The sequence below is a fragment of the Mirounga angustirostris genome, unplaced genomic scaffold (assembly GCF_029215605.1).
Source record: "Mirounga angustirostris isolate CCGP_5_RB_7025 unplaced genomic scaffold, mMirAng1.0.hap1 SCAF_10, whole genome shotgun sequence".
NCBI classification, from domain to species: domain Eukaryota; kingdom Metazoa; phylum Chordata; class Mammalia; order Carnivora; family Phocidae; genus Mirounga; species Mirounga angustirostris.
This window is the reverse complement of record NW_026991718.1, coordinates 9,584,022-9,611,710: the sequence shown is the minus strand read 5'-3', so window position 1 is coordinate 9,611,710 and position 27,689 is coordinate 9,584,022. Positions and strand designations below refer to the sequence as shown.

At 50.8% G+C, this 27,689-nt stretch overlaps 1 protein-coding gene across 9 annotated transcripts in view; it reads left to right on the top strand.

The window, feature by feature from the left end:
- Nucleotides 1-27,442, top strand: part of TRAPPC12 (trafficking protein particle complex subunit 12) — an 88,214-nt gene extending 60,772 nt beyond the window's left edge. For 3 of the 9 annotated variants that reach the window (XM_064571871.1, XM_064571873.1, XM_064571872.1), the window contains 7 exons: nt 10,920-10,992; nt 11,865-12,027; nt 13,782-13,855; nt 18,027-18,125; nt 26,095-26,212; nt 26,838-26,925; nt 27,101-27,442. In XM_064571871.1, the coding sequence (XP_064427941.1) occupies nt 10,920-10,992; nt 11,865-12,027; nt 13,782-13,855; nt 18,027-18,125; nt 26,095-26,212; nt 26,838-26,925; nt 27,101-27,343 (858 nt within the window). In that variant the 3' untranslated portion in view covers nt 27,344-27,442. The other 6 variants (XR_010405411.1, XM_064571874.1, XM_064571875.1 and 3 more) reach the window with 6 other exon arrangements.
- Nucleotides 27,443-27,689: the final 247 nt, after the last annotated feature.

Below are 27,689 nucleotides of genomic sequence, written 5' to 3'. Positions count from 1 at the left end.
CGGTAATTCTATTTTTAATTTTTTGAAGAACCTCCATATCGTTTTCCAGAGCGGCTGTACCAGCTTATATTCCCTCCAGCGATGCACAGGGCTCCCCTTTCTCCACGCCCTCACCAACACTTGTCATTTCTTATCTTTGATACTAGCCATTCTGAGAGGTATGAGATAATACCTCGTTGTGGTTCTGATTTGCATTTCCATGATAGTTAGTGATGTTGAGCCTCTTTTCATGTGCCCACTGGCCATCTGTATATCTTCTTTAGAAAACTGTCTATTCAGGGCGCCTGGGTGGCTCAGTTGGTTAAGCGACTGCCTTCGGCTCAGGTCATGATCCTGGAGTCCCTGGATCGAGTCCCGCATCGGGCTCCCTGCTCAGCGGGAAGCCTGCTTCTCCCTCTGACCCTCCCCCTGCTTGTGTTCCCTCTCTCGCTGTGTCTTTCTCTGTCAAATAAATAAATAAAATCTTTAAAAAAAAGAAAAAGAAAACTGTCTATTCAGGCCCTCTACCTGGTTGGGTTTTTTAATATTGAGTTTTCTGAGCTCTTTATATAGTTTGAATATCAGGTATGTCATTTGCAAATATCTTCTCCTATTCAGTAGGTTGCCTTTTCATTTTGTTGCTGATTTCCTTTGCTGTGGAAAAGCATTTTAGTTTGATATAGTCCCATTTGTTTATTTTTGCTTTTTGTTGTTGTTCTTGCCTGAGGAGACAGAGCCAAAAAATACCACTAAAACCAGTGTCAGAGAGCTTACTGCCTAATTTTTATTCTGGGAGTTTTATGGTTTCAGGTTTTATATTTAAGCCTTTATCCATTTTGAATTAATTTGTCTGGTATAAGAAAGTAGTCCGGTTTCATTCTTTTGCATGTGGCTGTCCAGTTTTCCTGATGTTTATTGAAGAGACTGTCTTTTCCCCATTGCATATGCTTGTGTCCTTTGTCATAAATTAATGAACCATAAAAGTATGGGTTTATTTCTCAGCTCTCTATTCTATTCCATTGATCTATGTGTCTGTTTTTGTGCCAGTACCATACTGTCTTGATGATGACAGCTTTGTAATAGAGCTTGAAGTCCGGAATTGTGATGCCACCGGCTTTGCGTTTCTTTTTCAACATTCCTCTGGCTATTCGGGGTGTTTTGTGGTTCCATACAAATTGTAGGGTTGTTTGTTCTAGCTCTGTGAGAAATGCCATTATGTTTGGATAGGGATTGCATTGAATCTATAGACTCCTTTGGGTATTTTGACAACACTCTATGGTCCTCAGCACAGAATATCTTTCCATTTATTTGCATCATCTTCAGTTTCTTTCATCACTGTCTTCCAGTTCTCTGAGTATAAGGCTTTCACCTTCTTGGCTAAATTTACTCCTAGATATTTTATTCTTTTTGACGTAGTTGTAAATGGGATTATTTTCTTAATTTCTCTTTCTGATAGTCTGTTATTGTATACAAATACAACAGATTTCTGTATATTGATTTTGTATCCTGCAACTTTAATTAATTCATTTATTGGGTCTAATAGTTTTGGGGTGATGCTTTAGGGTTTTCTGTATACAGTATCATCTGTACTTCCTTCCTAATTTGGATGCCTTTTATTTCTTGTCTGATTGCTGCACCTGGGACTTCCAATAATAGGTTGAATAAAAGTAGCAAGAGTGGGCATCTTTAACTTGTTCCTGCTCTTAGAGAAAATGTTTTCAATCTTTTAGCGTTGAGTATGTTAGCTATGGGCTTGTCATATATGGCCTTCATCATGATGAGGTATATTCCCTCTATATCCACCTCATTGAGAGTTTTTATCATAAATAGACATTGTGTCAGATGCTTTTTCTGCATCTATGGGGATATCATAGGATTTTTATTCCTCATTTTGTTAATGTGGTATATCACATTGATTGATTTGGGGATATTGAACCATCCTTGCATCCCTGGACTATATCCCACTTGATCATGGTGTGTGATCCTTTTATTGTATAGCTGAATTCAGTTTGCTAATACTTTGTTGAGGAATTTGGCATCTGTGTTCATCAGGGATGTTGGCCTGAGATTTTCTTTATTTTTTATTGTTTTCCTAGTGTCTTTGTCTGATTTTGGTATCAGGGTAATTCTGGCCTCGTAGAATGAGCTTGGAAGCTTTCCTTCCTCTTCAATTTTATGGAATTGCTTGAGAAGGACAGGTGTTTACTCTTTTTAAAATGTTTGGTAAAATACACCTGTGAAGCCATCTGATCCTAGACTTCTGTTTGTTGGGAGTTTTTTGATTACTGATTCAATTTCATTACTAGTAATTGGTCTAGTATTTCTTCCTTATTCAGTCTTGGAGGAGTATGTTTTAGGAATTTATCCACTTCATCTAGGTTGTCTAGTTTGCTGGCATGTAACACTTCTTTAGTATTATTGGTGGATTCAAAGCAGGGAAATACTCTGTTGTGTAAAAATCATATGCCCTTAAATGTGGCAGACCATTCTCCCATCCTGCAAATACTACAAGCACCTGCCTCATGTCTTACAGAGGCACTGGAACAATATTTAAAGAGATAATGGTTTAAAATGTTCCAGAATCAAAGCAAATTCTATTGTATAATGACAACGGTCCTTCGTAATACTGTCTGCAAAGGCAGATAAGGTTCGGAAGTGCTTTCTGAATTGTTCTTGGTTGGGAAATAACAGTTATGTGGAAGGCACCAAGCTGCATCAACAAAAGACCAAATCATTCCATTTAGTGATATTTGGAGGAAATATGGGATCTATAGAGTCTCCCCATCGCCAGGCTGTGGGCACCCCCGCCTCCCAGACTTCTCGTCCTTAGGATGGAAGTGCAGTGCCTTTCCTGCCTGCCTCGCGGTGCTGCTGTGTGGGTTGGGCGACGCCATGTCTGTGGAGGGCTTTCCGAACTATGACAACAAGCGGTGAGGTTGGGAGCAGCACGTTAGCGCTCTTTTTAAATGAGATTAGATTCGTCCAGCTCGTCCTTTCTGTTTCCAGTTACTCCTGATGGGGGTTCTGTGGAGGTTTCCCAGGATGGTGGTGTCCTCGGGACTAGCAGCAGGGAGGTAGGTGGGCTCCTCCCTGCACAGAATGCACCTCATTCAAGCACGAGCAGATGTCCTGGGCATCTTACACCCTCCAGCTTTGTACCAGCTCCTGGTTTCTAGAACTTCAGAGACAAACGGAAAACGTATTTTCTTTCTTACACACTGATGAGTTGACGGGGAAATTGTGTTAGCCAACATTTTTTTAGATTCTAACACTTTTTTCCTTGATCCCTGAAACCCAGTTAAGGTAGAATTATATTCAGAAATAAGAAACACATAACTTGTTACTGAGAAATGTGAAGTCAGTGATTTTCTACACTGTACGCAGATGATCTGCCTCCATATGTACCTGAGAGGAAATGCCTAGTGTTACAGGGACTTGAGGGTCGGAGAGAGACAGGAGTTCTGCAGGTCAGTTTTCCAGCGCTGAGGCGCCCTGTATCTTCAGTATCGAGCTCCGTAGCTCGGGAGGCAGGGTCACGGTGGGAGGTGAGGGCGGGTCTTCCACCACCACGGCTCTAGGCTACTCGTACTCCTTCTACTGAACATGTCGTGTTCACCAGGAACCAGCCTCTGGTCCCAAGCATTTTTCAAATATTAGCTCATTTAATCCTTACACAAACCCTATAACTAGGGGTTCTGTTAGGCCAGTTTACAGCTGAGTGAACTGAGGCACAGAGAGGCTGGCTAACTTGCCTGTGATCACGTGACCTGACCCAGGTTGTCTGGCTCTGGAGTTCATGCTCCAAATCACGCGCCTGCCCAGCGTCTTTGCTCCGTCCAGCAGGAGCACGTCTTCCTGTGTCTGAAGTGGCCTCTCGCACAGGCCGATCCTGGAGATGGGGTCATGCCTGTGCTCCGTTGCACCAGCTCCCTCCTCAGACCCCGGTGGCCAGGTGATGGCAGCTGACCGCTCAGCCTGGGTGGGAGAGGGAAACCAGGTCTCACACCATCACACCACGGGAGCATCTCTCTCAACGCTGACACGGCTCGGAGGGTGACAAGACAGAAATAGTGTAGGGACCCGTTGCCAGTGCGTGCGTGTGACGTGAGTCTCCCCGGTGTCACCTGCTTCTCACCGTATGAACACCCCACCGCACGTCACGGACGTCATGGCCTCTCGTATGGCGCGACCCAGATGGAAGTCCGTCCTTCTCCTGGTGCTTCACTGATGACACGGCAGGTGGTTCTCATTCTGGAAGAAAGACAAGCAGTTGGTCCTGGAAGAGAGAGTGTGTTGGTCTCTGGCCAAAAGGGTGTTCATGGCTAATTTCAGCGTGTAATTTCTATGTGTTCTTTTACGTGCCAGCTTAAAGCCTGGCCCTGCCTCCGAAGAGCGGTAACCCCGTGGGCCATGACTGGTTGGTGCCAAAGAGAGAAGGGGAGAGACAGCACGGTGGTGCCTGCAGTCCCCTCAGCTCCCCCCACCATCACCCCAGCAGATAAGCAGCGCCCTTGAGCGTCCTCTCTCATCCTCTGGGCGGCCACATGGTGCCCCTGAAGGCATCCCTTCCCTTCCCGAGCTGGCTCCACGTAGAAGCGAGGCTGCTTCCAGCCAGACTTCGCCCCCCCAGGCACTTTGGAGCCTGGAGAGGTTTGTCTTTTTCTTTTCTTTTGGAAGACTACACCTTTATTTATTGTTTTAATTCAGTTTAATTAACATATAGTGTATTATCAGTTGTAGAGGCAGAGTTCAGTGATTCATCAGTTGCATACACTGCTGTTTCATGGGATGTGGAGTTTAAGAGAGGTCTGTGTCTGACCCCGCTGTGGGTCAGGGCGGCTCGGTCTGGGCTCGCTCCTCTGCCAGGTGTGTGTCTGAGCTCCTGCCGTGCACGGACGGGAGCACAGCATGCCGCGTCCTCTGCGAGCGTCCTGGGCGCGTGCTTGTCTCTCCCCGTCGCGTTCCGTTTGAGCCGCTCGTCAGTACGTTATGGTCATGCAGAATTAAATGGCAGGAAGTCTGTGTTCATGCTGAAATTTATTTACTCAAGACACAGAAAATCTAAAAATAGGAAAAGCCCACACAGTACTCTTGGGACAGCATGGACTTGGTGGGTTAAAGTTAGCGCCGTGGCTGGATTACTTGCATGCAGCTCTGCTCTTGGCATGGCCCGTGGTCCTCGGCTTTCCCCTCAAAAATGAGAGGTCACAGGTCATAGGACTTGGAGGTTCCACCCAACACCAGCAAGCTGGTTTTTTGAGTCCATCACAACAAATGAGAAACCCAAGGAAAGATTTAAACTGGAGGCTGTTGGCCAACACGGTTCCCTGCATGCTCTGTGTTCTTTCCTGGGCCATTCAGCCCCCCTCGCCCCGGGTGTGCCAGAGGTCGACCACCCACAGTGACCATGACGATCGTGGGGTCGCCATCAACACGCAAGCAGCACTCACACCGGAACACATGCTGTGCGGCGTGTTTTACACTCGTTACGCCCCTTAATGCTCACAGTAACTCTCGAGGTGATGGCGTCCCCATCGTACAGATGTGGAGGCTGAGCCTCACAGGACGAAATCACCAGGCTGTGACAGTGAGCTGGCAGGGGAGCCTGGACTAGAACAGGTCGTCCGGTTCCAGAAACCCGGTCCCTGCTCCTCCGTGGAGTCAAACTACAGCCTCTTCTGCTCCGCCAGAGTGCAGTGTTCCCTGCTACCCTGGGAAAGTGGCCCTCCCGAAATCGCCGTTGTGTGGCGACCCCTGCTGGCCTTGCTCTGCAGAGCTTGGTCCCCGTGGGCCCAGGGAACGGAGGGCTCTTCATGGGTGAGGAGTCAAAACCACGAAGTAGCATCTCCTGGGGTGGTGCCCTCCACCTGCCCCCTCCCTCAGTTCTCCTTCCTCAGCCTGCACCCCTTCCCCCAGCCTCCTGCCTGACCCGGGTCGGTGGTGTTGAGCTCCGGGGCACGGACTCAGCGCAGCCCTCACGCACATGGCTTGGCCCGATGGTGTCCGGCTTTGGGTCTGGAGCCGGGCCACCCCCAGGCCACCCCCTCGTGTCTTCAGCACAGACTGGGACAGGCGGGAGGTCAGAGTGTGGTGGCCTCGGATTGATCAGAAGCCTTGATGCTGGTCTAAGATGCTTTCCTCAAGGACAGTCTACAAAACCGGAGTCCTCATTTCTGCGAAGAAAGCAGAGTAATTCAGTTCACATTCCCTGAAGAGTTCTCTATCCTGTGTGTTTTCAGTGCTTGGGTAGTGTCTGTGGTTGGTCTTCAAGGTCGTTTTTCCAGGCTGGAGGTCAGCAGTGGCTATAGAGTGAAATGCCTGGGAAGGGGTGAACGTGGACGCCAGGGCCGTGCAGGTCGCCGTCCCTTGGGAAGAAAGTCAGCAGGGGCGGTGCAGGCTGCTTAGAGCACAGTGCGTTTGTGCCGGCAGCAGCCTCGGGTCCGTGCCGTCCGCCCGCTGCTGCGAGCAGGCTCAGGCCCAGCGTGGATTTCCCAAACGAGAACAGACAGCCTTCCGTGGCAGCCGCAGTGAGCGGTGGGAGGCGCCCAGGAGCAGCTGGGGGTAGATGAGGAACCACCTGCCACCCATGGCTTCAGCCCAGTTCGGCCAGCATCCTCTCTGCAGTTCGGAGCTCTGTCACCCACCTTCTTGGGGGACAGCCGATATAGAGGTCTCCCCTTGATTCCACTCTGTGCCACCTTAACCACAGGAGGGCACCGGACCTGGGGTGTCCCGGAGACACCGGACCTGGGGTGTCAAGGCTTGCTGTGGTTTCTCAGTGGTTATCTTGGTCCCGCAGCCATAACATGGGAAATATTAATGACCTAATACTAATTTTCGAAGCCAGCCTGCAGAATTACAGTTGCAGCATGGCCTCAGTGAAATGAATCATGTCCACTGAAGGGAAATTGCAGCATCTTGTTAGCTGTGTGGGTGACAGGAACATAGGCCATTTTGTTCTTTTGTGTTTTCTCAGTCTTATGTTACCACATATTAATTTTATAATGAGGTGTTTTTCTACTGAATAAAGCTGCACGAGCCTGCAGGGAAAAGGGAGGTAAAGGTAAGCCAGTGGTGCAGCTGGTGACCGGAAGGCAGGCCAGAGGCAGGTCTGGCTCCGGTAAGCAGGGTAGTGCGTGGTCCTCGGCGGCCGTAAGCCAGTCATGGCCCAGAGGAGCAGGCTTTCCCTAACATCCTCAATCAACCAGAGGATGGTTATAGACTCTGCACATCTGACCAGTGAGCCCGAGATTAGGTCGTGGTCATGAATCCGGCCACGGGCCCAGCTTCAGCATAAAGTCACCCATGATCTTTACCAGGTGGTCCAGGGCACCGGTTTTGCTATAAGGTAGTAAATGTTTGCTTCGGTGTAATTGTATCAATGAAGAGTGACGTGTACCTCGATTTACACAAACCTGCCGTGCTCCCAGGGCGTAGAAATACTGACATTTCCAGCCCTGCTTGCGTAAGTGGATCCAGTCCACAAATAATGGTGCCGGAGTAGCTTGCGGTGTGAGTTGCTGATACAGACACACGGGCTGTGGTTTTGAGTTCAGCTCCGTCCCTCCCACAATCCAGGTGAGCCTGGCAGAGGGTACCGTGTCAGAGAGGTGCTAGTTTAGAGAGACCCGCCCCACCCCAGCAGAAGCAGCCCGGGGGAAGACACGTGTTTGTGCCTTCTGGAAAAGTGGGGTGGATGTGGTTGGCTCTCTACTGACGAGGGCTAGTAAGGCAGAGGTGAGCGCTTTGTTTCCAGGAAGGGTTAATATCTTTTAGTTAAGAATGGAGCCAAGGACAGCCATTGTCAGCCCCTGCCAGCCAGCTTCTCGGGGAAGTGCTCGAGGAGGCTGGCCATCAGCATGCCGACGGCGTCTGGCCACTGCCAGGCCTCACCTGACCCAGACAGCGCCGGTGAAACATTTCGCTCCAGCAGAGAGCAAATTGATTGTGGCTAATCAGATAAGGTGGGAGTGATTGGCAAGTGGAGACAGGGGACTGAGAGATTGGAGACGGCCCCTGCTTCCTGGCTCAGGGCGGCATCCCTGCCCTTTGCTGCTGGTGCTCGGGCTCCCAGGGCTGTGCGTGCTCAGAGGGCACAAGCAGGAGATGGCTGGAGCGTCCCCGTTGTTGGGGATCAGGGCGGGAGAGGCTTAGGCTCCTGGCCCCGTGCATGTTCAGAGTGTACGCTCACAGGAGCCCACAAGTGTCCCTGGCATTGGGGTTTTGCAAGATTTGTCTTAACTCATGGTGGAAATTCACACCTTTAGAAACTTCAGATTGCATCATTGCATATCTTAGGACACGGACTTGGGAATGTGAGCCGTTCCCTCAGCAGCTGCAACGTAGCATGAAATCTGATGCAGCAGAAGTGAGCCACAAGCCCACAGGAGTTAGCAAACGAGCCAGCCCCGACTCATGCATGATAACCCAGCAGAAAGCGGGCCTCGGCGGAATGGGGGGGTCTGGAATCCTGCATTCCTAGCTGGTGTATCTTGGCATTGTGTGGTCTCTCCTGTGATCTGCATGGGAAGAAGAGAACATTCTTTCAAGGTGTGAAGCCCCGAAGGACACTGGCTGTCCTTAGGCAGTGGTTGGGAGGGGCTGGAGTCAGGCCGACCGGAACGCTTTCCAGGGGCAACTCTGGCTCCTCCTGGCGGAGTGACTGGCGTTCGTAAGCCCCGAGCTCCTCACCTGTGGGTGGGGGTGTCACCAGCTGCCCCGGGGCTGTGTGCAGGTTCGATCGGGGTGTGAACAAGCGACTTGGCGTGGTGCCCGGCCCGTGCGAGTGTCTGATATTCCTTGAGCGGCTTGAAGCGGTTCCAAGAAACCTCTTTTCCCTTTGGGGGGCCTCTTGTCTAAAAGTTCCCTGGGAGATGGTGGTGAGGACGGGTAGGTCCCAGGACTGTCCAGGGAAACCTGAGCGCCTCTAGGGCAGACGTGCTCTCGCTTTAGTCTGGACTCGAGTAGGTTGTTAGTCTTTGGGTCCTTGAATTAGGGCCAGCCACCAGTTGTCTGTACACAGGACGCTTCGTGCATAAAACCCATTGCCCAAAACTACCCCATGCCACCTGCAGCCCGTGACAGCCCACCAAAGCGAGAAGTACGAGGCTCCTTCCCCAGAGCTTTCCCACAAACTGTGGTCCCCAGGCCATCATCGGTCCCCAGAGTGTCACCTGAAGCTCACCAAAGTGCAGGGTTTGGGGTCACACCATAAGCATACAAATCAGAACCTGAAGTTTAAAATACCAGATGCCAAGGTCATGTGTATGCTCCAGGGTCCATGAACTTAGAGGATTTCTGGAGGAGTGTAAATGGGGTGCACCTTGTGGACCAGGCCGGTGCATCCTGCCTTGCTCGTTGTGGGGAGCAGACCCAAGAGTGCTTGCCAGCGTCCGACCTGGACATGGGCCTTGGTCATTTTGTCAGGGACGGAAGGGATGGGGAACGGAAATGGGACCTTACCACAGTTGCAGACTAGACAGTTCGGGCTTTGGTTGCCCGTGTTTGCATCACTTTCCTTTACAGAACTAACGTTCTGGAGGTGAGCACACTGTGACTGTATGAAGTCTGCATATCGGCATCAGAGGGGTTGGGGGCTCCCACTTTCTTTCCTGTGACATCTCTCCTCTTCTGTTGCCGCCCCAGAGTAGCCTGCCCCTTCCCCTGCTGGCTCTCCCCCCACCTCCCTCCCGAGTCACTGCTCCAGCCCCGAGACTCCTGGCGTCCTGTGATTCAGCCCAGGCTGCAGATACAGTAGCCCCGGAGGTGGGTCCTCGGCAGCCCACAGAGATGCCATGGTGCGAGGCCAACCCGTGACCTTGCCCTAACAGTGTCTATGGCCTGCCTCTGCTTAGACACCCACTCCTCCCCCTGCGTCCCACCCGGTGACCAGGAGGGTGCCGTGCCACCTGCTCTTCTTCTTCAGCAGTTCTTGCCCCTTCTCCTTTCCCGTCCACCCTCCATTCCAGCCAAGGTTAGTTAAATCAGTACCACCGTCAAGACTTCCTTTCCTGGCCCCAGTTTGTTTTCATGATCCTTTATCAGAAGACAGATTAGCTGAAAAATGTCATTTGACCCAGTTTAGACCCCACTAGATAACCTCTGCGGTTCCGGCTTTGACCCCGGCATGTCAGGAGTCAGCGAGAGACTCCTGCAGGTGCAGAGAGGCCCAGCTCACCCTCCTTGCTGTGTCCACGGGGACCAGGCGTGTGAACACCCAAAGCCAGTTCTTCATCGGGGTGGGTCATTGAGGGAGATGTTAACTGGCAAGACAATCTGATGAACGAAAGGATTTTTCCCAAAAGCACATGCCCATGCCCTGAAGGCAGTAATGACAGAGCTGTGATATAATCTTTCTTCAATTAACACTTCTTCTCCCCAGCAAAGTCTTTACTCTCCATCTTTGCTATCCTCATCCTGCCACTCAAAAAACACATTCTCTACCCAGATTCCAGTGGTAACAGCCTTTTTTCTTTTCAAGAAAAGCCAAACCACAAAAGAAGCAACCCAAAGTTATGATCCAAACCGTGGAAACCATATAAAGTGACAGTGGCTCAGAAAGTATTTAAAAAGGCCACGCCCGTCCTGGTGCCCTGGAGGAATGAGACTGATCTTTTCACAGAAGTGCATAGTCATCCTCGTGTGTAACATACTTGATGCTTTTCTTAGAAAGAGAAAACAGCTACCCTACGTCTGATGTCTCAGGGGGCTTTATGAGCATCATAAACCCCATCTCCCCCATCGGCTAGGGAGCGGCTTCCCCTCCGCTATGCCTCCCTGTGTGGTGAATGGCGATACTTAAAATGTGTCCATGTGAAACATTCCTTGACAAATTGGTTTTCAGACGGAGAAATCTGCTCCTCTTAGGCTATATTACGACAAAGTCTAGAAGCACATTCATTTTTTATGATTTTGTTGTTCTTCTTTGGGATTAACCGCAGATCCTAACAAATTTGGAGCAAGGCTTAGCTGAAGACGGAGGCACGAGCAGCACCTCACAGGAGAACAGACGAGGTCAGTGGCCAGACTTTTCATTAAAAAATCATCGAGAGTTGTCAGACGATTCGGCCCCAAAGCTTTTCTTGTGTCTCATCCTTTGCAGTGGTCCTTGCATGCATTCATTTGCTCGTTCCCGTTTTGGGAAGCCAAGCACCAGGCCTGGCACTGTTGATACATGAAGAGCAAATGTAGGTGTGAGGGCTGCCCACAGGCAGCCCCGTTGGGTGCAGAGGACCTGCCTACACCCAGTAATCCAGAAACCAGTGTGGCTTCCACACTAGGCAGGTGCTGGGACAGAGAGGAGCCCAGGCCTTCCTGGGAGGGGCGTCCTTGGGGGGGGGGGGTTGCCCACCAGAACTACAGACTTGGCAGGGGGAGCGTGAGGCCCTACAGTCCTGCAGAGGAGAGGAAGAGGGCCCTGTACACAGCCGACGAGGCCAGGCTGACAAATTCAGTCTTGACGCTGAGCACTGGGCTGCTGGGAGCTGATTACATTTTGAGATCATGCTGGCCATGGGGCGCCTGGGTGGCTCAGTCGTTAAGCGTCTGCCTTCGGCTCAGGTCATGATCCCAGGGTCCTGGGATCGGGCCCCACATCGGGCTCCCTGCTCGGCAGGAAGCCTGCTTCTCCCTCTCCCACTCCCCCTGCTTGTGTTCCCTCTCTAGCTGTTTCTCTCTCTGTCAAATAAATAAATAAAACCTTAAAAAAAAACAAAGAGATCATGCTGGCCACAACTTCTTGAGAACATTAGGGATGAACTTCTAATTATGCTTCAAAACCCAACTCAAATGGCACCTCCCTGAGAAGCCCCTCACCTACCACTCCTTCCTCAGGGCCTGTCCTTCCCTTTCCCCAGAGCGTCGGTCCCACTCTGTCTCACCTCCAGGGGCAGTTTCCACCTCTCTGTGCCTGACTTGGAGCGGACTCTGCAGACCACTGGCCAGCATGCATTCCTCTGGCAAGCGGGGGGCCTCCTCTGAAGCTGCTCGGGGAAGAACGATGGGCCGAAAGCAGGCGAAAGTGTTCCCCTGGGGAGGGGAACACTGCAGGTGGAGAGCCGTGCTGGTGCCCCCGGGGGTGTGGTGGGCCTGGCCGCACTCAGGAGCATGAGAAGGGAGAACAGCGTGGGCAGGAGATGTTTGCCTTTGGGGCCAACAGCCCTGGGCTACATTTATGCTTTAAATATAGCATCCTTTGAGAAATCCCAAAGGACAGCCAGGTGTGTAGGGGAGAGTGTGTGTGTGTACGCACACATCCTTCCCAGCCGTGTGTACGTGTGTATGTGCGCACACACGTCCTCAGCAGTGTGTGTGGACGTGTGTGTGTGGACGTGCGCGCGCGCATCCTTCCCAGCAGTGCAGCTGCAGGCCGGTTAGCAAGGAGAGAGGTTGCTCACCCTCCAACATCTCGTTCTCTGGTATTGTCTGCACGTGGTCACTTTTCCCCACTGAGGGCCTGTTTTAGGGGAATTAACAGGTGGTTACTAGATCTCAGAAAGCGGTTCGGAGAGACCTCAGGGTCATAACAGATAAACAGATTTTCAAGTGAATGGGGAAGAATTTTAGCGCTTGAAAGAAGTCTGTGGAGATAAATTGCGGTTCACTGAGACAGCCCATATTTTATGTTCATTAACAAAAGATACTGTTCAGAATTTTTCTTTTCACAAAGATGATGTTGTAAGCAGCTAATGTATTTTTTTTTCAAAGATTTATTTATTTATTTGAGAGAGCGAGAATGAGAGAGAGAGAGAGAGTACATGAGTGGGGGAGGGTCAGAGGGAGAAGCAGGCTCCTCGCCGAGCAGGGAGCCCGATGCGGGACTCGATCCCGGGACTCCAGGATCATGACCTGAGCCGAAGACAGTCGCTCAACCAACTGAGCCACCCAGGCGCCCGCAGCTAATGTATTTTTAATTGCTGAAAGGCGAAGTGAGTTAAGTTCTTAATTCTGGCAATTAAGTTTATTGTGTTCTGAAGTAGTCCAAGAATAAGCATAATTTCTAGGCAGTTGTTACCCCACAATTGGCCATCGGTCCTGGCAGCAGTGGGACGGTCAGATTCGGGGTGAGGTAGGCTCACTGGAGTATGGTTGTTCACGTACGCCCCCAGCCCTCAGCTGAACCATCTGACCCGGCCAATGTGCCCCCGCCACCTGCCTCCCCACCCCTGCCCTCCTCCCCCTCCCCCTCCTCCCCGTCCTGGTCCTACTGTGCTCCCCTGTCCTCCCCACTCCCACCATGCTCCCCTGTCCCCCCCCATTCTCGCCTTCCTCCTGGGCCATGTGTGTGACCACACGCCACCACTGGGCAGACACCCCGTGGGGAGCTGGCTTTGGTTCTGCATCATTGCCCATCTCCTCCCCCCCATGTGAGGGTGCTCCTGGCCTTTTAGGCAGCAGTTCTGTGCCCTTCTCACACTGATGCTCAGAGTCTGGAAGGCAGGGTGGTAGTTACAGTTTCCATCTGAGAGGTTCTGCAGTGGGGCCTGGAGAAGGCCGATCCCAGGACACAGAGCTCGATGTGCAGACACCCTGCTGGGCCAGCCATCTGCCAGCCCCACAGCCAGGGGCTTGTGGCTGGACTGCACCCCCAGGCAGGTGGGTGGCGCCTCCCACAGGTCAGCTGGAAAGGGGTCCAGTGTCTGGACAGTGAGCCAACCACAGGCAGACCCATGTGTTCATTCTCTGTGAGCATGGCCCTGGCTGGCCTGATGCCCTGCGCTCAGCAGCCCCGGTGACAAGACCGTGGCCGAGGGCTGGGGCGTGGCCCCGACACGCACACGCTCACCGCTGCCCTTCTCTTGCAGCCTCCATTCAGCTGTGGCGGTCCCGACTAGGCCGGGTGATGTGCTCCATGGCAAACTGCCTGCTCCTGATGAAGGTACGTCCGTTCTGGAGGGGGGTGTCAGCAGAAGCTGCGCGGGGTGGCTGGGACCCTGATGAGGAGGTGCCCCGCGGTGAGCAGGAGGCTTAGCCCAAGGTGGGGCGCGGGGAGAGCTGCGGCGGGAATCGCTTAGCCCCAGGCCCCTTCAGGTCAGCCCAAGGTCATTCCTGAGCTTGATCTTCAGCACAGCAGAGCAGGCGGTTTGTCATGGGGGGTGAGTCCCATGACTGGCCCCGGGGCGACAGCCATGTTACACATCCGCCCCTCGCAGCCCCGTGTGTGAGGCTCGTGCCCTGGGCGTGGAGCGGAGGGCTTGGCCTCGGGCGTGCATTCCCAGCACAGCCCTGGCCCACTCGGTCAGGGAGGGGACGGGTGCTCTGAACCCGCTTTAGAGCAGCCTGCCCTGGGGGCGCAGGTGGCCCCTGTAGGGGTGGGACACGAGGGCGCAGACGGTGACCCTGCAGCGTCCTTCATGTCCCGGGCCCCAGGCGCCGGCTCTGAAGGGGCTCAGAGCTGTCTTTGAAGCCCCTCCGGCTCTGCCGTTCACGCAGCACCCCCCCGCACACGGGACGAAGGACGGTGTGGGGTGAAGGAGCTCAGGGCGTTCTCCCTGCTGTGTGCGCGGCCGGTGTTTCTGAGCAGGTGGCTGCCCGAGTGGTGCCATCCCTCGTGGTCTTGCCCCCGGTGTGTGTGTGGGGGCAGGAGGGAGTGTGTTCCCTCAGTGAGCAGGTCCCTCCCTGGAGCCGGGCCCTGTCCCCTCCGCCCCACGCTCCAGCCTCCCGCCCGGGGGCCACTGCCACTACATGGGAAGCCCACGGCTTGGACAAAGACAGAGCAGATCGTTCGTCCACAGGACTGATGTTTCATGAATCATGGGGCTAAGACTGCCCAGGAGGGAAGTTACCTGTTCCACGGGTAGATTTTTATTTGAAGATTACGGGAGAAAAGTGCTCTTACTGGTTTTTCCATGGTGGTAACAGTACCGTCAAGCAGCCACGTAAGTTTTCTGCCTGCGTCGTCGGGACCCAAGACAGAGCCTGTTCCTGTTTCAAAAGTACTTCATGGTGAATGCAGGTTAATTGGAATTTTCCACTAATCTTCCATTTTCATGAGTTAAAAAGGGAACATTGTGCGGTGGAAGCCTGAGCGAGCACGTGCGTGCGCGTTCTCTGGCCACGTGGGGCACGTGCACGGCCCTCGTGTGCCGCTCGTGTCCAACCGCGAGTTATATCATCAGCCACTCAGTTCTTGTCGGTCACGTGTCTGTTACGGTGAAATAAATATTAACTTTTTTATGACAAGAAATCCACTCTTACGTTTCAGCCCCAAATACCAGCAGGACGTGCCGTTGGGCCCGGGGACGGGTGTGCCGTGGCCGGGGACATTTGCGCAGTCCCACGTTTTAAATGCCACTCCCTTTCCTTAGACCCGTGGTAGTGTGGGGGCACCACGCCGGCTGACCAGCACCTACTGCTTCACTGTGCCGCAGGGACCCCCTCTCCCGGCCCCACGTAGGCATCAGCTGAGGGACCACGCAGCCACGTAAACCAGCCTCTTCCACTTCAGTCATCCACACAAACCCTCTCGGCCCGCAAACAGTTGTAAATCCAGTTTCGCGGCCACCAAACCAGCGTAGCTGCTAAAGGGAGAAGGGTGAGCACTGAGCTAGAATAGGCCTGTCCTGTAAGCAGCTCACAAGTGGCCTTTCCCAGAGCCAGTCTGTGTGGTCTGCAGTGGGGTAAACTCTCAAAAGAGCTCATCTGAGGGGCGCCTGGGTGGCTCAGACGGTTAAGCGTCTGCCTCCAGCTCAGGTCATGATCCCAGGGTCCTGGGATCAAGTCCCGTGTCCAGCTCCCTGCTCCACGGGGAGCCTGCTTCTCCCTCTCTCCCCTACTCGTGCTCTCTCTCACTATCTCGCTCTCAAATAAATAAATAAAAATTTAAAAATGTAAAAAAAAGATCGTTTGAGCCATTTTCCCTTTAAGAGACTGTATTCCCTCCACTTCCAGCAAATAAACCATGTCAAGCCATGATAATCAATTTCAGGAAGCTCTGTGGCACACTTCCGCTCTGCTTCATTTGCAAGTAGTCTCCGCGAAACATTCCGGAGCCCGTCCCCGAGGCCACAGGCGCTCCCGGGCCATCTCCCATCCAGGCCCTGCAGGAGTAGGCCCCGCGAGCGCAGCTGGCCTGGTGGCGGTCCCTCCGCCTCCGTGGTCTGACCTCCTACTGGGAAGCCAGCTTTCCCACGTGCGTTCCACGCCGGTGGATCTGCCCTGGTTTATTCTCCCAGGAGCGTCGTGTTTGCACAGATCCACGGCAGAATAACTCCATCAGGGATCATTGCTTGGTTTCTGAAAGCTGTCCTTTCATGTCAAATCATCTTCGGAAAACTGACTCCTGGCCTCAGGTGCTGCAACAGAGCTGTGAGGCAGTGACATTGGCTTCCGTGGGCTTGCACTTCCGTGGAAGTGGGCATGTCCCCGCCCTCCACATCCTGGCTCTGGCTGTCCACGGTGCCAGCTGGAGTGACACAGGAGCCAAGATTTGGGGCACAGGTGTCAGTGACACTCGAGCACTAACGGGAACTTCAGACCTGCCTTTTGTTCATTCGAAAGCAGCAGTGACGGGCAGGTGTTAAATTACAGCAGGTGACTTCCCCCCCTGGAGCTCGTGGGGGTACCCCGTGCACACTCAGCTGGGGCCTCAGCCACCTTAGGGCCCTGCCCCAGCCACCGAGCAGTGGGAGGCACTGCCTCCCCCACAAGAGGTGCCTCTCAGCATACACTTGCTCATACGAGCTCACGCTTGTGCACACACTCATTACCCGCTTGCTTTCTCACACTTGCATGCGCACACTTGCTCACGCTTATGCACACACTCGTTACCCGCTTGCTTTCTCACACTTGTGCTTCCCTGCACTCACACTTGCGCCTGTGCCCACACGTCTCCCACGCTGACACACTCGTGCGTGTTCACACACATATGCGTGCACACACAACCCTCAAACAGCACAGCCCTGCCGTGGGCGGCAGTGACAGCGTGAAGCCATGGGGAGGGACAGGCATGTGCTGTCAGGTTCCTTGTGAGCACTGCATCTTGAATAAAATTTGTCTTAATGAGCTTCCCTGGAAGATGCCAGACTGGAGAGAGTTTTTTCATTCTTTTCCTGCGAAACTGGAATTTTACTTGTCACCTGTCTTTCTGTAGACCATTCCAATTAGCACACTAGTAACTCCAGCCCCAGTTTAGATCAGACTGAAAAAGTGGAGAATAAAGTGCTTGTGGGGGTGACCAAGTGCGTCTGCTGCCATCTGTCTTGTGGCCATGTGCTGTGACGCGGGGAAAACACGCTACCCACCACCGAGCCTGCCCAGTGAACGTCACAGTGATCACTGCTATTCCAGAGAGCCGGGGTTTGTGGGGGGCCTGATACAAGCCAAGGGCCGTGTCCCCGGCAACTCCGCCCGGTGACTTGGTCGCACGTGAGAGAGGTGACAGGTTCCACCTCTTACTTGTGGACGGACAGGGTTTACATGACTCAGCATTGGCTGCGTGCGTCCCACGGGCTGGCACTGGGGGGGCAGCAGGGGAGTGCAGAGATGGCCGGGCCGCTCCCAAGGGGCGGCGGGTGCGCCGACGACCCAGAGAGGCTGGTGAAGGCCTCTGATGTGGCTGCATCTTGTGCCTGCTCTCAGCTACAGTGTTTGGTGCAGTGTCTTGTGTGTTTGCATTTAAGGACTTTCCCTCACTTTCTAACATAGAAAACATGTAAGAGATGCTGTTAATAAATTTGGTTTATGGAATTGGCAGATAGTGACAAGACAAAGTTCACCAATTCACTTAATGATTTTACAGGAAAGAGAGAGAGACAGTGCAGGTGAATTCCCACTGCCATGTAGATGGAAGCAGGAAGAGGGAGAGGAAGGTGTTTCCTGACTCTGGTTTCGAACAAAACTCGGAACCCTGGTGTGTCCTGTTGTCACGCCAGCCTGCACGCCCCTCGTGGGCCCGGCTTCCAGCGCTGGGTTTCCTGCTTCCGCCCAGCTCACGCATTCACGTGCCCTCTCTCCACATGCAGATCTGCAGGTACTTGAGCTGCTAACTTCGCAAACCCAAGAGCTATCTTTTTAACTCTAAAATGTTCTTCCGGTTGTTCTTCCCATAGGACTACGTGCTGGCTGTGGATGCTTATCACTCGGTTATCCAGTATTACCCAGAGCAGGAGCCACAGCTGCTGAGTGGCATCGGCCGGATTTTCCTTCAGGTACATGCCACACCAGGCATGTGAGCTATGGCGGGCGGTCCCTGCCTGGGTGGCCTGGGACTCAGCATTCATTCTGTAGATAAGAAATAGCACAGAGCAGCGCCTGGGGGGCTTAGTCGGTGAAGCGTGCCTTCGGCTCAGGTCATGATCCCAGGGTCCTGGGATTGAGCCCCACACCCGGCTCCCTGCTCAGCAGGGAGCCTGCTTCTCCCTCTGCCCCTCCCCCTGCTAGTGCTCTCTCTCTCTCGAATAAAATCTAAAAAAAAAAAAAAGCTCAAAAAATGTTTCGCATCAAATGTTAAAGGTTTAGTTCTTTATAGTAGTTCTGGTTTGACTGTATTAAGTCCCACTGGCTTTGACGGGATCAGGAAGCCAAATTGCTAAATGTGAGTTTCCATAGACTTTCATTGGTGAAGCATTGAAACAGATCACTTTAGAAATCATCCTGTTACACTGAGAAGAGCGTTGATAAAGCCATACGGAATCTTATTTGAAGTTGGCTGATAATAGAGTCCCTTGCTGCTGTTTTGCTGGAAAGAGCGCACAAAGTCCACCATGAAGCAGCCCCAACAGGGCAGAGGGTGAGGGACAACACCCTCTTGCCAAGAACAGTGCCGAAGCCAGGAGCATCTTCCTGGACCGTTTGGCGATGGAGGGATGTGCGCCCCTCCTCACTTCTGTCTCTCCCAGGATGGCCATCCCACCTTTGCAGGCGAGCCTAAGGGCCTCTGCCCCCGGCCCACCCTCCATCTGTAGGGCTTCTGCCATAACGCCCCGAGCTGGGGCTGGGGAAAGGAGTATGAGCAAATGATGGTCCCTGATAGTCAGAGAAGGGCCAGACGTCTCTGGAGCACCACTCACCCTGAGCGGGCACCGTGCGGAGCCGCTCCACCGTGGGGATTACCAGTCATTTTACAGATTAGCAAACGGAAGCTTCCCTGTGGTTGAGTGAGCTGCCCGAGGCCCGAGACATAAGCGTACCAGGAAGAGTCTGAACAAGGGCTCTCTGAGCCCAGAGCTCAGGTTCTCTTCACTGAAGGGTGGCCCTGTCCTCCTACACCCCCAGTCGTCCACACACACACACACACACACACACACACACACACTCTCATCTCCTTCTCCTCCCGCCAGCCCCAGCCCATACTGTTCATGGAAAGCAGATGAGACCTGCACTGGGTCCAAGGACAGCCTGACGATGAAGGCCAGCTGTGGTCTCTGAGTCCCTCCTGGGGCGCTCAGGGGCCTCTGTTGTGGGGCTCTCAAGGGCGGCCTTCCCTGACTGACAGCGTGGATGTTGAGGAGGCTGGAAGACTGGGTTTCTGTCTGTTCTCGTGCTCTGCTAGCACGTAAGCCGTATCTTCTCCATGTGCCAGGGACGCTCATGATCATCCTGTGAGGTCATTGTGCAGACTGAGCACGACAAGCCACATAGAGAACACAGTGCTGTGCTTGGAATCCAGTAGGACAAACCCAGAAACGTCATTTCTGAGTCTCAGTTTACACAGCTGGAGGAATATATGCTGGACGCCCATTTAAGAACCCTGACGCATGAAGCAGCCTCAGGCGGGAGCCGTGGATCCAACAGTCCTGAGGTCTGCGTCAGGCTGGGACTCTGAGCATTTCCCTGGACATGTTTCTGGCCTCAGGTCATTGAGAGAAACGTCTGGACACAGAATCTTGGAGAGAAAGGCACTGGCTTCCAGAGCTTTGTTTGACATCCCACCTGGTTTGGGGGCGGTGGCAAACACCACGAGGGAAGCTCGTGGTGTTCTTTGTTCTCGGGGCTGAAGGAGGTGACACCTGGTTCTGAACGGAGACGGGGAAACGGGGGACGAAGGACACCGAATCCCAGGCAAGTGACCAGGAGACCTAAGCACTCGGGAACTCTTTCTCAAACACCTCTCCTTGACACTTGGACTGTTGCCCGACCACAAACTGTCTGAATTCTGTGTTTCTGCAAAGGAAATCAAAACTGTGGTACTTCCCTTTACGACACACCTCCGCCAGAGCTTCTGGAAGGGAAGCGCAGGGAGTTGCCAGGCTGTCAGCAGCCAGGGCTGTCCCTGTCAGCTCCACTTCAGGATAGCCAGCAGGCTTCCTTGGGTGTTTAATGGGTGCTGGGTGTGGCTTGGTTTGGTTGGGCAGAATAAACTAGAGTTCCGTATCGGGTCCCAGTATGACTTTGAAATTTGTGAATGTGATGGTCCCTGTCATTTTACCAGTCACAACCCCAACAAGTGACTTGGGGCCTGGCTTATTGTACTGAAACATACTGTGTGTGTGCGTGTGTGTGTGTGTGTGTGTTTTAAGCTTTATTTATGTAAGAATTTTTACTTATTTATTGAGTTTTTTAATTCCAGTGTAGTTGACATACAGTGTTATGTTAGTCTCAGGTGTACAACGTAGTGATTCAGCACCTCCATACATCACCCGCTGCGCATCACAACAGGTGCGCTCCTTAGTCCCTGTCACCTGTTTCCCCATCTCCCCCCATCCCTGTGTTCCCTGTAGTTAACAGTCTCGGTTTGTCTCTCTCTCTTTTTTCCCCCTTTGCTCCTTTATTTTGTTTCTTAAATTCCAAATATGAGTGAAATTATATAGTACGTACCTTTCTGACTGACTTCTTTCACTTAGCATTATACTATCTAGCTCTATCCATGTCGTTGCAAATGGCAAGATTTCATTCTTTTTTATGGTTGAATAATACTCCATTGTCTACATATATATATATACACACACACCACATCTTTAACCATTCATCAGTCGATGGGCACGATTGTAAATAGTGCTGCTATATATAAACATATAAGGGTGTGTGTTTCCCTTTGAATTAGTGTTTTCATTTTCTTTGGGTAAATACCTAGTAGTGGAATTAATGGGTCATATGGTGTTTCTATGTTTAACTTTTTGAGGACCCTCTATACTGTTTCCCACAGTGGCTGCACCAGTTTGCATTCCCACCAACAGCTCATGAGGGATCCCCTTCCTCCACATCCTGTTGTTTCTTCTGTTGTTGATTTTAGCCATTCTGACAGGTGTGAGGTGATAGCTCATGGTGGTTTTGATTTGTATTTCCCTGATGGTGAGTGATGTTGAGCATCTTTCCATGTGTCTTTTTGGTCATCGGCGTGTCTTTGGAGAAATGTCTGCTCATGCCTTCTGCCCATTTTTTAATTGGATTATTTGGTTTTTGGGTGTTGCATTCTGTAAGTTCTTTATATATTTTGGATACTAACCCTTTATCAGATATGTCATTTGCAAATATCTTCTCCCATTCAGTAGGTTTTCAGTTTTGATTGTTTCCTTCTCTGTGCAGAAACTTTTTATTTTGATGTAGTCCCAGTGGTTTATTTTTGCTTTTGCTTCCCTTGCCTCAGGAGACATTTCTAGAAGAATGTTGCTATGGCTGATGTCACAGAGGTTATAGTCTGTGCTCTCTTCTAGTATTTTTATGGTTTCAGGACTCACATTTAGGTCTTTAAATCATTTTATAGTTTATTTTTGTGTATGGTGTCAGAAAGTGGTCCAGTTTCATTCTTTTGCATGTAGCTGTCCAGTTTTCCCAACACCATTTTTTGAAGAGACTGTCTTTTCCCCATTGTATATTCTTGCTTCCTTTGTTGAAGATTAATTGACCATATAATTGTGGGTTTATTTCTGGGTTTTCTGTTTGTTCCGTTGATCTATGTGTCTATTTTTGTGCCAGTACCATACTGTTTTGATTACTACAGCTTTGTAATAGAGCTGGAAGTCCAAAATTGTGATGCCTCCAGCTTTGCTTCTTTTTCAAGATTGCTTTGGCTATTCGGGGTCTTCAGTGGTTCTCTACAAATTTTAGGATTGTTTGTTCAAACACTGGGGAAAATGCTATTGGTATTATGATAGGGATTGCATTAAATCTGTAGATTGCTCTAATATAGACATTTTAACAAATATGTTCTTCCAGTCCCTGTGCATTGAATGTCTTTCCACTTCTTTGTGTCTTCTTCAATTTCTTTCATCAGTGTTTTCTAGTTTTCGGAGTACAGATCTTCTACCTCTTTGGTTAGGTTTATTCCTAGATATTTTATTTTGGGTGCAATTGTAAATGAGATTGATTCCTTGATTTCTCTTTCTGCTGCTTCATTATCAGTGTATAGGAATGCGATAGATTTCTATACACTGATTTTATATCCTGTGACTTTACTGAATTTGTCAGTTCTAGTAGCTCTTTGGTGGTCTGTGGGTTTTCTGTATATAGTGTCATGTCTTCTGCAAATAGTGAAAGTTTGGTTTCTTCCCTACCAATTTCAATGCCTCTTATTTCTTTTTCTTGTCTGATTGCTGAGGCAAGGACTTCCAGTATTATGTTGAATAAAAGTGCTGAGTGGACATCCCTGTCTTGTTCCTGACCTTAGGGGAAAAGCTCTGTTTTTCCCCATTGAGGATGATGTTATCTGTGTTTTTTTCATACATGCCCTTTATTATGTTGAGGGATGTTCCCTCTAAATCTACATTGTTGAGGGTTTCTATTATGAATGGATGTTGTACTTTGTCAAATACTTTTTCTGCCATCTATTGAAATGATCACATGGTTTTTATCCTTTCTCTTATTGATGTGATGTATCACATTGATTGATTTGCAAATAGTGAACCACCCTTACATTCCAGGGATAAATCCCATTTGATTGTGGTAAATTATTTTAATGTATTGTTGGATTGGGCTTGCTAATATTTTATTGAGGATTTTTACATCTATGTTCATCAGGGATATTGGTCTATAGTTCTCTTTTTCTGTGGTGTCTTTATCTGGTTTTGGTATCAGGGTAATGCTGGCCTCATAGAATGAATTTGGAAGTTTTCCTTCCTTTTCTGTTCTTTGGAATAGTTTGAAAAGAATAGGTATTATTAACTCTTCTTTATATGTTTCGTAGAATTCCCCCTGTGAAGCCATCTAGTCCTGGACTTTTGTTTGTTGGGAGATTTTTGATTAGTGATTAAATTTCATTGCAAGAAATTGGATTGTTCAAAATTTCTATTTCTTCCTGCTTCAGTTTTAGTAGTTTATGTTTCTAGGAATTTACCCATTTCTTCTCAGTTGTTCAATTTGTTGTTATAATTTTTCACAATATTCTCTTATAAATCTATTTCTCTGTTGGTTATTTCTCCTCTCTCATTTGTGATTTTCTTTGAGTCTTTTTTTTTTTTTAATGAGTCTGGCTAGAGGTTTATCAATTTTGTTGATCTCTCCATAGAACCAGCTCCTGGGTTCATTGATCTGTTTTATTGTGGGTTTTTTTAAAGGTTTTATTTATTTGACAGAGAGAGACACAGCGAGAGAGGGAACACAAACAGCGGGAGTGGGAGAGGGAGAAGCAGTTTTCCCGCTGAGCAGGGAGCCCGACGCGGGGTTCGATCCTGGGATCATGTCCTGAGCCGAAGGCAGATGCTTAACAACTGAGCCACCCAGGCACCTCTAGTTTTTTGTTTTTTTTTTTTTTAAGATTTATTATTTATTTACTTATTTGAGAGAGAACATGAGAAGGGGGGAGGAGCTGAGGGAGTGAGAGAAGCAGACTCCCAGCGGAGCAGGGGTGTACATATCCTTTAGTTTTTGTTTGCCTGGGAAATTCTTCATTTCTCTTCCTATTCTGTGCAGGGGCCATGCTCATCTTCTTGGTATCTGTCGTTCCAGTTTTAGTATATGTGCTGCTGAAATGAGTACCCTTCTATCCTGAATGATAGATTTGCTGGATAGAGTGTTCTTGGCTGCAGATTTTTCCCTTTCAGCACTTTGAATGTATCATCCCTCTGTCCCTTCTGGCCTGGAAAGTTGCTGCTGCAAAATCCCCCAATAGCCTTGGGGGTTTCCCTTGTGTGTAACTGTCTTCTGTCTTGCTGCCTGTTCTGTCACTGCTTTTTGCCATTTTAATTACCGCGTGTCTCATGTGGACCTCCTTGGGTGGATTTTGATGGGAATTCTCTGTGCCTCCTGCATGTGGGTGTCTGTGTCCTTCCTCAGATTAGGGAAGTTTTCAGCTGTTATTTCTTCAAGTAAATGTTGTGCTGCCTTTTGGCTCTCCTCTTCTTCTGGGATCCATGTAATGCAACTGTTATTCCACTTGATGGAGTCACTGAGTTCCCGAAGTCTGTTCTCTCATTTTGCATAATCTTTTTTTCTCTCATTTGCTCAGCTTGATTCCTTTCCATTACTCTGTCTTCCAGGTCATTAGCTTGCTCCTCTGCTTCCTCTAACCTGCTATTTATTCCATCTAGTGTATTTTTAATTTCATTTATTGTGTTCTTCATCTCTGATTGGTTCTTTTTTATCTCTGTGTTAAGGATTTCACTGATGCCCTCCACTCTTTTCTAAGTCCAATGAGTATCTTTATGATCATTAAATTCTCTATAAGGCATACTAATCTCCATCTCGCTTAGGTCTCTTGCTGCAACTTTGTCCTGTTCTTTCATAGGCAACATACTCCTCTGTCTCCTTATTTTGCCTCACTCTCTGTTAGGAAAGTCGGCTATGTCTCCTGCCGTTGAGAGGAGCAGGCAGGTAACAAAGCAGCCCTGTTCCTGTTCCACAGAGGACGCACAGCTGCTGCAAGAGCCCAGGCTGGCCAGGGCTACCACAAAGCACCCACCAGCAGGGGCGCAGTGTGACAAGCTGTGCACACCAGTCCTCTTCTGCAGAGGACAGCAGCCACCATGGAGACTGGGGCCAGCTGGGTCCACTGCAAAGTGTGTACAGGCATGTGTGCAGGGGCAGTTTTAACAAGGTCTGTGCATCCTCCCAGGGAAGTCAGGAGATGCCTTGCCAGCAAGGTTTGTGCCGGTCCTCTGGGTGAGGGGGCCCACAGTGGGCCCAGCTGGAGGGGTGCGGGCACGGTGCAGGCAGGTCAGGTAGTGCAGGTGCTGTGCTGCTCCCACAGGTGGCTGCGTGATTGTGCTGGGGCAGGGGAGGGCACGGTGCCCGCCAGCTCCCCTTTTCCTGCGGAAGTCCCTCAGGCACTCTCCCTCCCATATGCCCCAGGAAGTTTTCAGACTGCTGCTTCTAATCTAGCTCTCCATGGGCCGTTTGCTATGCTGTCCCTTTGAGGGCAGGGACCCAGCTTCCAGTCACCTCCAGGCTCTCCCAGAGCCAAGCCGGCTGGTTTTCAAAGTTCCAGGCTTTAAGTCCTGCTGGTTGTAAGAATTCACAAAATTCGGCCCCTCTGATTTTCAAATCCAGATGCTCTGGGGATTCGTCTGCCTCGTGTGGGGTCCCTGGTGTGATCGTCTGTTTCTCACCCCTCTCTGCACCTGCTGCCCCTCTCCCGTGGCTGGCCCCCAGGGTTTAACTCCCTACCGCATGTCTGTCCTTCCTACTCTCTCTGTTGTGGCATCTTCTCTGCCATTAGTTGTGGAGTTTGTTCTGCCTTTGGGTCATCATCTGGGTTGTTTGCATTGATGTTATCTAGCTGGATCCATGGGACCAGATGAGCTCAGGGTCCTCTTACTCGGCCACCTCTCTGAAAGTTTTTTTTTTTTTCCTAAGATTTTATTTATTTGACAGAGAGAGAGCAATAGCAAGAGAGGGAACACAAGCGGGAGAGTGGGAGAGGGAGAAGCAGGCTTCCCGTGGAGCAGGGAGCCCGATGTGGGACTCCATCCCAGGACCCTGGGATCATGACCTGAGCCGAAGGTAGACGCTTAACGACTGAACCACCCAGGCGCCCCTGAAAGTTACCCTTTATTATTTTACTTAATGATGGATTCCCTTCAAAAGGTACAAATTAAAAACTAAGACTTAATAAGGCATGTAATTCACTTCATTCCTGACCTATGGGTGTTAACCTTCCCCTGTGTCCTAAATGGCATTCACTTTTACAAGTAATGATTAGTGATGTTACCAGAATTTCCCCACCTGGTGCAAACATGTCTTCTGAGCTGACCCGTCAGGTAACTGTGTGTGTGGATGTACACTTGCTAATTTTGTTACCTGAAGTAACTTTGTCAAAGCAGATTGGAGACATCAAAACAGCTGAGAAGTATTTTCAAGACGTGGAGAAAGTAACCCAGAAATTGGATGGACTACAAGGCAAGATAATGGTTTTAATGAACAGGTAAACCTCTTTAAAAAAGACTGTTTTCTCAAATCTCCCAAGAGCTCAGATTCTGTGTAGTAAAGCCCTCTAGGGACGGTGTTCCTGCCCCATGCCCCAGACCTGACACACAAGTCGTCACCACCCAACGCACCCACTGGTGTCTCCTTGAACTTAGACACCTTTCAGTCTCAACAGACTAAAATGTTTCCCCCTTGTTTTTCAAAGTACTGTTTATATTGCCCATTTTCAACATAAATTTGCATAAATGTTTATTCTCTCTAGCCCCCAGCTGCTTTAATGCCCATGTTTTCATGTCCGTAGGAGTCACACACACACAGTGTGGGGCTGGGTGGAGGTTTATGAAGATGGAGCCTGGGCCGGGAGCAGAGCTCACACTGCCGCAGAAAGTAACCAGCATGCAGGTGTCCGTTTTTATAGCATGAAGTCACTTAAGTCAGAGGTCATAACTTCACCTAACAAGAGTTTAATTTGCCAGCCGTGATGTGGCTCATTCAGCTGCAGTGTCCATCCCCCCACCGCCCAACACCAGGCTGCTCAGAATCATGCCGAGGAGATGCGGCACGCTCCTGTCTATGCCATTAACCCCTCTTCCTGCTTAACTGCTCTGTCCTTTATGTTCCAGAGCGTTCCTTCACCTCGGTCAGAATAACTTCGCAGAAGCCCACAGATTCTTCACAGAAATCCTCAGGATTGACCCAACAAACGCCGTGGTAAGGCCCCACAAGAGCTGGGGGCTAACTTCGGGGGCCTGTCTGGCGTCCATGGGCACCCATCCCAGTGGGTGGGCAGGTTCCCAGCAGGGCCAGCCTCGGCTGCCCCCTGCCCCGCCCCGTGAGCAGATGGACGGCTGCCGGGTCCAATCCTGTGCCTGTGTCCTCCCTCCAGGCCAACAACAATGCCGCCGTGTGTCTGCTCTACCTGGGTAAACTCAAGGACTCCCTCCGGCAGCTGGAGGCCATGGTCCAGCAGGACCCCAAGCACTACCTGCACGAGAGCGTGCTCTTCAACCTGACCACCATGTACGAGCTGGAGTCTTCTCGCAGCATGCAGAAGAAGCAGTCCCTGCTCGAGGCGGTCGCCGGGAAGGAGGGGGACAGCTTCAACACCCAGTGCCTCAAGCTTGCATAGGACACTCGCCTTCTGGAGCCCCCAGGGCCTCTGAATGGTGGACACGTGTGCTAACAGAGGAACACGACTGACGGAGTCAATAAAATCTTTCACGCGTGCCGGGGAGCAGTCTTCTTCATCCGGAGCCACGCAGAGGCCCGCACTGTCTGGCCGTTTGTCAGACTCCAGCAGACCCCGTGCCCACAGCTCTGCCAGAGGTTAGGAGTCCAGGGGGCGAACATGCGCTGTGGGTGGCGGGCACGGGCAGCAGCGGCTCTGGGGTGGCCCTGGGTCCCTTTTGTTTATTCTTGGAAGCTGAGCTGCTTCATCTCATAATTCTGAATATCCTCAGAGAAAAGGTGAAAAA